We start from the raw sequence: 11,401 nt of genomic DNA on the forward strand, positions 1-11,401 counted from the left end.
CTCCTACATGTGTGGCTGCATAGGGATTGTGTGCTGAACTGCCATGCTCCACTGTGTGTGGCTGACTAGTGAGAGTGTGTTGAGCTGCCATTCTCCACTCCGTGTGATGGTGTTGCGAGTGAGGGAGAGGCTCCATCCCCTCTGTGGATGAGTGTGTTGTAAGTGATGGTGTGCGGCCACTCTCCCTTTGTTGGGACTCCGGAGTGAGATTGAGTTGTGCTGCCATGGTTCTTTGTGTGTGACTCTGTAATAAAAGTGTGTTTGACTGTCATGCTCCCCTAGGTGTGATGTCTAGTGAGATTGTGTTTAGCTGCTATGGTCCTCTTTGTGCGATGTGTATGAGAATGTAGTGCACTCCGATGGTCTTCTATGTGTGATTGTGTAGTGATGGTGTTTTTAGCTGCCATGCTCCCCTGTGTTTGGATGTGTAGTGAGGGGGGTGCCATGCTCCTCTATGTACGACTGTGTGTTGAGTGAGTGTGAGATACCATGCTCCTCTGTGAGGAAATGAGCCTGTTGCACTGCCATTTCCCTCAATGTATGGCTGTGTAGTGAGAATGTGTTGATCTGCCATCCTCCTCAATATGTGATTGTGCAGTGAGAGTATATTGCGCTGTCATGCTCCTTTGCGTTTGACTGTGCAGTGAGTTTGTTGAGCTGCCATGCTGCTTTATGTGTGAGTGTGTGAGTGTGTAGTGAGCGTGTTTAGCTGCCATGCTCCCTTGTGTCTGACTGTGTAGATTGAGTTTCCATGCTCTACAATCTGTGACTATGTATGACTGTGTATTGAGTGAGTGTGAGATGCCATGCTCCCCTGTGAGGAAATGAACCTGTTGAACTGCCATTTCCCTCTATGTGTGGCTGTGTAGTGAGAATGTGTTGAGCTGCCATGCGCCTCTCTGTGCAACTGTAGTGAGAGTGTGTTGAGCCGCCATCCTCCTCAATGTGTGACTGTGCATTAAGAGTATGTTCCGCGACCACGCTCCTTTGTGTTTGACTGTGCAGTGAGTTTGTTGAGCTGCAATCCTGCTGTATATGTGACTGTGTAGTGAGCGCATTTAGCTGCCACGCTCCCTTGTATCTGACTGTGTAGTGTATTGAGGTGCCATGCTCTACAATCTGTGATTATATAGTGAATGTGTTGAAACTCACCTCGCAGGTACACATAAAGGAGTAAGGCATCTCAACCTGAGGTGCCTTACTCCTCTATGTGTAACTGCGAGGTGAGTGAGTTGAGCTGCCTTACTTGTTTGTGTGTGACTGCAGATGGGGTGAGGGTGAGCTACCCTGCTTGTGTGTGACTGTATAGTGAACATATGTCGAATCTCCATACTCCTTTGTGTGTGACTGTGTAGTGAGTGTTGAGCTTTCCTGATCCTCTCTGTGTGACAGTGTAGTAAGTGAGAGTGTGTTGGGCTTTCCTGCTCCTTTCTGTGTGACAGTGTAGGAAGTGAGAGTGTGTTGGGCTGTCCTGCTCCTCTCTGAGTGACAGTGTAGTAAGTGAGAGTGTGTTGGGCTGTCCTGCTCCTCTCTGTGTGACAGTGTAGTAAGTGAGAGTGTGTTGGACTTTCCTGCTCCTCTTTGTGTGACAGTGTAGTAAGTGAGAGTCTGTTGGGCTGTCCTGCTCCTCTCTGAGTGACAGTGTAGTAAGTGAGAGTGTGTTGGGCTGTCCTGCTCCTCTCTGTGTGACAGTGTAGTAAGTGAGATTGTGCTGAGCTTTCCTGCTCCTTTCTGTGTGACATTGTAGTAAGTGAGAGTGTTTTGGGGTGTCCTGCTCCTCTCTGTGTGACAGTCTAGTAAGTGAGAGTGTGTTGGGGTGTCCTGCTCATCTCTGAGTGACAGTGTAGTAAGTGAGAGTGTGCAGAGCTTTCCTGCTCCTCTCTGTGTGACAGTGTAGTAAGTGAGAGTGTGCTGAGCTTTCCTGCTCCTCTCTGTGTGACAGTGTAGTAAGTGAGAGTGTGTTGGGCTGTCCTGCTCCTCTCTGAGTGACAGTGTAGTAAGTGAGAGTGTGCTGAGCTTTCCTGCTCCTCTCTGTGTGACAGTGTAGTAAGTGAGAGTGTGTTGGGCTGTCCTGCTCCTCTCTGAGTGACAGTGCAGTAAGTGAGATTGTGCTGAGCTTTCCTGCTCCTCTCTGTGTGACAGTCTAGTAAGTGGGAGTGTGTTGGGCTGTCCTGCTCCTCTCTGTGTGACAGTGTAGTAAGTGAGAGTGTGTTGGGCTTTCCTGCTCCTCTCTGTGCGACAGTGTAGTAAGTGGGAGCGTGTTGGGGTGTCCAGCTCCTCTCTGTGTGACAGTCTAGTAAGTGGGAGTGTGTTGGGCTGTCCTGCTCCTTTCTGTGTGACAGTGTAGTAAGTGAGAGTGTGTTGGACTTTCCTGCTCCTCTTTGTGTGACAGTGTAGTAAGTGAGAGTGTGTTGGGCTGTCCTGCTCCTCTCTGAGTGACAGTGTAGTAAGTGAGAGTGTGTTGGGATGTCCTGCTCCTCTCTGAGTGACAGTGTAGTAAGTGAGAGTGTGTTGGGCTATCCTGCTCCTTTCTGTGTGACAGTGTAGTAAGTGAGAGTGTGTTGGGCTGTCCTGCTCGTCTCTGAGTGACAGTGTAGTAAGTGAGAGTGTATTGGGCTGTCCTGCTCCTCTCTGTGTGACAGTGTAGTAAGTGAGAGTGTGTGGGGGTGTCCTGCTCCTCTCTGAGTGACAGTGTAGTAAGTGAGAGTGTGCTGAGCTTTCCTGCTCCTCTCTGTGTGACAGTGTAGTAAGTGAGAGTGTGTTGGGCTGTCCTGCTCCTCTCTGTGTGACAGTGTAGTAAGTGAGAGTGTGCTGAGCTTTCCTGCTCCTCTCTGTGTGACAGTGTAGTAATTGAGAGTGTGTTGGGCTGTCATGCTCGTCTCTGAGTGACAGTGTAGTAAGTGAGAGTGTGCTGAGCTTTCCTGCTCCTCTCTGTGTGACAGTGTAGTAAGTGAGAGTGTGTTGGGCTGTCCTGCTCCTCTCTGAGTGACAGTGCAGTAAGTGAGATTGTGCTGAGCTTTCCTGCTCCTCTCTGTGTGACAGTGTAGTAAGTGAGAGTGTGTTGGGCTGTCCTGCTCCTCTCTGAGTGACAGTGCAGTACGTGAGATTGTGCTGAGCTTTCCTGCTCCTCTCTGTGTGACAGTCTAGTAAGTGGGAGTGTGTTGGGCTGTCCTGCTCCTTTCTGTGTGACAGTGTAGTAAGAGAGATTGTGTTGGACTTTCCTGCTCCTCTCTGAGTGACAGTGTAGTAAGTGAGAGTGTGTTGGGCTGTCCTGCTCCTCTCTGAGTGACAGTGTAGTAAGTGAGAGTGTGTTGGGATGTCCTGCTCCTCTCTGAGTGACAGTGTAGTAAGTGAGAGTGTGTTGGGCTGTCCTGCTCCTTTCTGTGTGACAGTGTAGTAAGTGAGAGTGTGTTGGGCTGTCCTGCTCGTCTCTGAGTGACAGTGTAGTAAGTGAGAGTGTGTTGGACTTTCCTGCTCCTCTTTGTGTGACAGTGTAGTAAGTGAGAGTGTGTTGGGCTGTCCTGCTCGTCTCTGAGTGACAGTGTAGTAAGTGAGAGTGTGTTGGGCTGTCCTGCTCCTCTCTGTGTGACAGTGTAGTAAGTGAGAGTGTGTTGGGCTGTCCTGCTCCTCTCTGTGCGACAGTGTAGTAAGTGGGAGCGTGTTGGGGTGTCCAGCTCCTCTCTGTGTGACAGTCTAGTAAGTGGGAGTGTGTTGGGCTGTCCTGCTCCTTTCTGTGTGACAGTGTAGTAAGTGAGAGTGTGTTGGACTTTCCTGCTCCTCTTTGTGTGACAGTGTAGTAAGTGAGAGTGTGTTGGGCTGTCCTGCTCCTCTCTGAGTGACAGTGTAGTAAGTGAGAGTGTGTTGGGATGTCCTGCTCCTCTCGGAGTGACAGTGTAGTAAGTGAGAGTGTGTTGGGCTGTCCTGCTCCTTTCTGTGTGACAGTGTAGTAAGTGAGATTGTGTTGGGCTGTCCTGCTCGTCTCTGAGTGACAGTGTAGGAAGTGAGAGTGTGTTGGGCTGTCCTGCTCCTCTCTGTGTGACAGTGTAGTAAGTGAGAGTGTGTTGGGCTGTCCTGCTCCTCTCTGTGTGACAGTGTAGTAAGTGAGAGTGTGTTGGGCTTTCCTGCTCCTCTCTGTGCGACAGTGTAGTAAGTGAGAGTGTGTTGGGGTGTCCTGCTCCTCTCTGAGTGACAGTGTAGTAAGTGAGAGTATGCTGAGCTTTCCTGCTCCTTTCTGTGTGACATTGTAGTAAGTGAGAGTGTTTTGGGGTGTCCTGCTCCTCTCTGTGCGACAGTGTAGTAAGTGGGAGCGTGTTGGGGTATCCAGCTCCTCTCTGTGTGACAGTGTAGTAAGTGAGAGTGTGTTGGGCTGTCCTGCTCGTCTCTGAGTGACAGTGTAGTAAGTGAGAGTGTGTTGAGCTGTCCTGCTCCTCTCTGTGTGACAGTGTAGTAAGTGAGAGTGTGTTGGGCTGTCCTGCTCCTCTCTGTGGGACAGTGTAGTAAGTGAGAGTGTGTTGGGCTTTCCTGCTCCTCTCTGTGCGACAGTGTAGTAAGTGGGAGTGTGTTGGGGTGTCCAGCTCCTCTCTGTGTGACAGTGTAGTAAGTGAGAGTGTTTTGGGGTGTCCTGCTCCTCTCTGTGTGACAGTGTAGTAAGTGAGCGTGTGTTGGGCTGTCCTGCTCCTCTCTGAGTGACAGTGTAGTAAGTGAGAGTGTGTTGGGATGTCCTGCTCCTCTCTGAGTGACAGTGTAGTAAGTGAGAGTGTGTGGGGGTGTCCTGCTCCTCTCTGAGTGACAGTGTAGTAAGTGAGAGTGTGCTGAGCTTTCCAACTCCTTTCTGTGTGACAGTGTAGTAAGTGAGAGTGTGTTGGGGTGTCCTGCTCCTCTCTGAGTGACAGTGTAGTGTAAGTGAGAGTGTGTTGGGCTGTAGAGCTTCATCAAAGGAGAATTAAAAGCATGGGCGAGCAGGACAGCTATATATATTTTATGTATTTATTATTATTATTTTACTGCGAACGCCAACTTGGCATATGAGTTATGGTTCCGTATGCCATTTTTACTCCTCTACTCACAGTCTCTAGAAATCAGGTTAATAATTTGGTCTAGCGCTACGGTGTCTCGGATTCGACATATTAAGGAGGTCGGGGCACTATATTACAATCGTATATTTAACCTCTGTGGCTGGGTTGTTGACGTTATGGTATTTGGCTGAAATTACCGCGCAGAATTAGTCCGTTCAGATCTTGTGTTTACCAGTAAAGGAATCCGTAGCTTGAAGTAAAAAAAAAAAAAGGGTGTGCGCGTTATACTTTGTTTAATCAGCATTAGCCACAGGCACACACTGGTCTGGCGTCGGTTGACCTGGTGATAAATGACCGATTTTAATGCAATTTTGTGTGTTTTTGTCGGAGCCTCACACAAGTTGGAAGGCCATTTATAAACTGTAGTGCCTCAATATCCCCTTTCTTCTGGAAATAAATTACGTTTGTTTGCCCCGCCTGGAGCCCGCCGACGTTTAGGGATCGGTTGAATGCGATCATCCATCCAGCGTGTCTTTCAGGCGCCAGGCAGATTAAACGCGCGCATCATAACAAGACGGTCTGTAACGTGTAATCCCTTTACAATGAGCCCTGGGAGAGTCTCGGAGGCAATATCCCGCCTTCTGGGGGGATAATGCCACTGGTTCCCTTCGCTGGGTTAATAGGGGTCCTAAATGTCCCAGGCTCTGATTTAAGGGGGTGGGTGGGGGAGGGGCAATCGGAGAGGGTTAAGGACAGGAAGATTGAGATGTAGTGAGGCAGTAATGGGATGTATTGGAATAGTCCCCTGCCCACGAATGGATTCTAGGTAGGAATTGTGACTTCGTAACGTTCGAGACTATAGGGAGTTGGAGGGTCAGGATTGGTCCAATGTCAGTACGGGCGGTTTTCAATACCAAGACCCTCGGAACCCACGTGGGTGGTGCGTTGCTGCAGATGGCGTGGTGATTGTTCGTAAGGCACACTTTGAGCAGCGGAAGCATGTCGAGCGTGGCACCTGTAGGAACACTTTTTAAGGGCTAATGTCCACCAATCAGGGGCTTGTTGTTCTGCCGAGAAGAACGACGCCTCAATCCGGAGCGAGGGGGCAACATATGTCATATAAGCCTGTAAATAATCGGGCGAGCAATGCAGAGTTCGAATGTTTTGGAATTGACTAAATCGTACGTGTCGCCCAATTTGTGCCCCACACTTAACTGCAGCTGTCAGCTATGCCTAACAAGTGCCGTGACAGCGCTCGTGGTGCAGGGAGTCGATTGTTTGGCACCCCGCCAGGGCGCAGAAGATACCAGATATAATCGGAAAAACTGCGTTGGCCGTGAATTGTTGAGGGCAGGCGGGGGACACTTTTCTCTAGGACTTGCAAGCTCCCAGAAAAACATACAGGATAAGTGGATTGATGACTTTCTTAGCGCAAAGTCCCCTTGCAGCCCCGGGAAGGAGCTCAGTGACTCAATGATGCTTGACCGCTGCTCTGCTGAGCTGACAGTTATCTCGTGTGCTGGGGGGACGCGAGGGCCTCTCCTGGGGCCATGAATTGGGAAGGCTTAAGCTGATAGCTTCAGGCCTCTTCACACCTCCTGAGAGGGCTATGATGGCCCATCACGGAGGAGACAGATTCAAAGCCCGGAGTCGGCTGCTGCGGCACCTGTCTGGAAGAAGCCCTGCCCTGCCTCCCGGGCCGGCTCACGAGCCCCTCGCTCCCCCTCACACGGAATGCCGCGCTTCCGTGATGGGATCAGGCCGGATAAAACCCATAACGTGTCTGCGCGAAAACTCAAAGGCAGAGCGCCGGGGTCAAGTTTCAGCGGCGCCTGACCACAACGCTAGGTGTGAACGACACGTGTCCCATTGTGAGAGGAAAGGCAGCCAGAGAGCACAGCCCCGAGGAGGCCGGGCTGCACCAGAGGGTCGCCTCAGAGGGCACGGGGCCTGTTCCAGCAGGCACCCGGCTACTTCGAGCAGAGAGAGTGTCAGAACTCCAAGGACGAAGAAAAACAAGGCGGAATGCCTCGATTTCAGACACCACACACAGCGACTCAAATATAACAAACCAAAGTGTGCCCCAACAGGACTGTTTTCCCGTCCCATTCCCAGGTTGAAACACCAGAAGATCTGTAAACAACGATTTCTACTTAATCCAGTAGGAAGCCCAGGTTTATGTATCAAGTCATCGCTATAGGGTAAATAACTAATCACTCTAGTCGCATTTTGGGCCTGGTCATCAAGGGCTAATGTGTTCTTTTTGCTCGATGACCATATTATTGAAGAAATACTGCTCCTCCCATTTCTCCTGGGTAGATAAACTTACATTGACCAATGTGTAAAAACTCCCATGCACTTTGTAACTGAGTTCCGTACGGTCCCTTTACAAATGGTTAGCTGCAATCCCCACCTGGGTAGCCAGACTACAAGAGCTGGTCTTCTAAAAGAGACCAGTTGCACGTGGTTACAATCGGACAGTTTCTGGTCTAACGGTGTCTTTTAGCTTCAGAAAGCATTTTAAGCAGAGTATCCCTTTTTTCTGGTTGGATATATGGTGAACAATGTGGGAAAGGTCGCCACCGGAACCAGTAGAAAACACATGTCACTAGCCCCCTGGAATACCCACGTTATTTGTCAGACTGCCGGAGATAGTCTCACCGGCCAAGGAGAAATCAGTTACACATGGCTTATGCATAACACAGTTGTTATACCTAGGTGCTGAACATCGACTGAAAAACTTTGCTGAAAATCACAATGGAGTCATAGTTGCTTTTTGGAATCGCTCATTTCTGTCACATGAGGATATTTTGGCTTCAGGGCTGGGGGGGGGGGTGTTGAGGTATTTGTATTTCTGCAGTAGAATGCCCCTTGTTTTCTGGCTGGACAAACTCTTCATATTATTTGGTACTTTCATAGCACACAATCTATCCCTATAGTATGGCCTGTAATCCAATGCCCCAAAACGCACACTGTGCCACAGGATTCAGAAAAGAAAAAGAAAAACATGTGCAAATGGCGCACTGGCATTCCCACCTGCGTTGTCCGACCCCATGAAACTTCACTTCTCATATTGGGTGAAAATAGCATAGTAGTCAAGAAAAAAGAACATGGCACAGTAGGCAAGAAATAAAAACGGGATTAAAATCCAGGCTGGTCTCTGTAGCAGAGAATAAGGCATCAAAACAACAAATGTAAGGCAAGCGCAACACAGGTCATGTTTTAGTGGTTTACTTTAATTCTGCACTGCACTTTTTACTACAAGATATAAAGAATAAATAGCAGATACTCTTAATTTACATGATTAATCTTTCACATGTGCTCTTTCTATATTTACAATAACTGTAAAATACAATTGTACTCTCTATGCTTTCTGAGGTCCATAAAACGGCACTTTCCGAAGAATGGAAAATAGCTTTAAAGTCCTTCTAAATAAAAAGTTTTAAAAACTGCTTCGCAATGCGAAGTGCTCTGGAATATAAATAGATACATTAGCAACAACCAGGACAAGAGTCTTGAAAATACAGTAGACGCTGGTTATTTTGACGAATAATACTGACCTTTTTTAATAGTAATTTAGACTTGGTACCATAAATACAAACACATTTTGTACATTCCTGCAGGCGCGGCCCTCCGGTTCTGGACCTAGCCTGGAGATGTAGGAGGTTCATGAGTTAGTGCGTGTCCCAGACTTCTAGCAGTCTGTGTGCCCCAGCCCTGCCCCGTGCCAGCTAAAGTCACTGATTGGCACGGTCACTGTCCAGGAACCCTCAGCACGAGCACTTGCACTCCGAAATGATGGGGTAGTGTATGGGTATCCAGTGGCACTTCTGCCGCCGCTGGCACCTCCAGCGCAGGATGGTCAGATGCACCGACTTGGCTGCCTTGCACACCATGCCCTCGGGCACGGAGCACGAGCGCTTGCTGTAGCAGCTGCCCACCTTCACGTAGCGCGGCCAGAAGCGGCTGCCCAGCTCGTTCCACGTGTAGAGCACGGGGCAGAAGGTCTGCGACCACAGCCACATCTGCAGCTTCCGGCGCAGCTTCTTGCTGAGTCTCTGCCTCTTGCCCTGCTGTTGCTGCTGCGCCGGCAGCGCCCCCTCGTGGAACTCCAGCCCCTTTATCTCGCCGGGCATGGCCCCCGAGGGCTTCTGCCGCAGCAGCATGTCCAGCTCCCCCAAGTCCTCCACCCCCTGCTGCCGGTCCTCTGGCAGCGTGATGGCCATGAAGCTGGGGTCGAAGTGGGCGCCCAGAAGCCCCCGCAGCAGAGTCTCGTTCAGGTCCCTCTCCTTGGGGTCGTACACGGGGTCCGGGTGCTCGAGGAGTTCCACCAGGGGTAGGTTGTCACTGGGCGAGGGGCGGATGTGCAGGTAGTGCTGGCAACTGCCCTGCTCTACCCGGAGACCGAGCAGAACCAGCAGGGCGTAAAAAGTCAGAAGGCACGGGGGGTGATCCATGCTGGAGTTCGAGGTGGGCCGCGCTCATATAACAGGCATCAGAGCGGGGGTATCCGCGAGTCTCTGGGCTCCGGGCGCGGGCGCCTGTGCAGGGCGCACGCTGGCACCACTCTGTCTGCGGCTGCACAATCCGGCCGATCAGCGGGCTTTAAATCTTCGTCACCTCCAGCTTCCGAGCCCGCAGCATCCAGCGACTTCTGGGCTCTCAGGCGCTCACTTTCAGCCTCATCGCCATGGCAACCGCAGACTCCGGGCCAGAAATCGGAAGAAAACGACACAGTCCTGGCACTGGCAGGTAAATCTGTCCTGTGGCCGAGGCACAGAGGAAGCCACTCCGAGGGCTTCTGCAAAGAGTGTGGAAATTGAATCTGTGAAATTCTGCCTTATATGAAGTGAGCGTCTATAGACTGTTCGCTCTACGGATCTATGTCCACATACTATTCTGGGGTACCGGTGTCAAAGGTAATCCTTCTTTGAGTCCGCTTTAACAGCACGAAACAGCTCGCCTCTGCTGTCCCAGTGTCTGAAGTGGTCCTTCTGTGACAGACAGTCCTAACGGAGCGAAGTTATTGTGGCTGCTTTGAGAATCCGTATCTGTAGCTTGGCTGTCTTAGACAACTATCCCCTTCTTTAAAGGACATATGTGGCCTCCTCGTGCTCCGCGGGGTTCTGGCTGTGGGGAGCGCTACAGCTGTCCTTTGACCAAAGATTCCTGGTGTTGCTGCAGTGCTCTTCCACTCTCGAGCCGTCCGGCTCCCTGCAAGCGTTGTCTGCCTCTCACTGACGCTGGACGCCGATCTTCGGCGCTACCTGCTTCCTGGGATTTATGTGCCCGGCGCCCCGCGGCCGTGATGTAATTGCCATTAAGCGCTCTTGTTGGCCCGTGGCCAGGGCCGGCCTCATACCACCCTCTCTGTGAGTGGCGGAGCGGCGGGGGCGCGTCCCGCTGTCTCTGTCCCCTGGCTGAGGTCCTGGCGCCCTCTGCTGGAGTCCTAGCCTGTCTGCTACGGACAGGGCTCCTTTTAATCATGTGAGTGCCACAGCCACCCCGAGTACTCAGTGCGCCTGGACGCACCGCTAATCCAGCCCAGCCACATTGTTGATAGGGCAAAACAGAATGTAAGTATATAACTCTAATTTCACACAAAGCAATTCACATACTGAACACTACTAAAACGTGGGGGCAACAGTTGCAAGTGTCATTTATAGGATGACAGCACATACACTTTTGAAACTCAATGTTGCAATGCTGGTGTGTATGCACTAACTGTACATGGCATGTCTTCTTAAGAGTGGTATAACACCTTCTACGCGCACTATTAGTGCGGCCATGAGTCATGTGTTTTTGCTCTGGAAGTAAGTTGATGGGCACCTAATAAAACATGGATTGACACTCTGTGAACATAATTAAAGCTGCTGCCAGTAGAAAGAAAACAAGCTCTCTTACAAAGTGAAAATCACGAAGGCAGCGAGTGGGTGGCAAAGATTATAGACCAGGTATTAACTTATACCGACAGAAAGACGCTTCGATTTACTCTCGGGTAATCGCGTAGCAGTTGGCGGTAAATCGTGTGCTAAAAACAATAAGGAATTGTAAAAGACGAGCGGAGACGGGGATGGGTTGGGTGCAAGTACTTTGGTATAACCGCTAGCCAGTGCTAAAATGAAGAGAGAAAAAAAGCAACGCAAAGCTTCCAGGGTCAGCTCCTGCCAACACACATACGCATTAATTTGCAAAAAGCCACAGAAGAAAAAAAGTGAAAGGTATTTGTGGTTTGTTATACTTTTTCGCGTTTTTTCTTCCATTTCACCAATTCTCCTAAATACTGTGCCACCCAAGATGGAGGGTTCTTTCTAACTCAACTCAAATATTTTCATAAGGTACAGACTTTTGTCTTGCAGCAGGACCGGCTCGTTCGTCTGCTGGTA

General features: G+C 50.2%; 1 protein-coding gene across 1 annotated transcript; it reads right to left on the reverse strand.

Annotated features, from left to right (window-relative positions):
* Positions 1-8,230: 8,230 nt before the first annotated feature.
* On the reverse strand, positions 8,231-10,301 carry NOG (noggin). The gene has a single exon (XM_086948581.1). It carries the CDS (start codon positions 9,470-9,472, stop codon positions 8,786-8,788), a length of 687 nt encoding a protein of 228 aa, XP_086804707.1. The 5' UTR covers positions 9,473-10,301; the 3' UTR covers positions 8,231-8,785.
* Positions 10,302-11,401: the final 1,100 nt, after the last annotated feature.

This window comes from Lissotriton vulgaris, unplaced genomic scaffold (assembly GCF_964263255.1).
Source record: "Lissotriton vulgaris unplaced genomic scaffold, aLisVul1.2 SCAFFOLD_1314, whole genome shotgun sequence".
Taxonomy (NCBI): Eukaryota; Metazoa; Chordata; class Amphibia; order Caudata; family Salamandridae; genus Lissotriton; species Lissotriton vulgaris.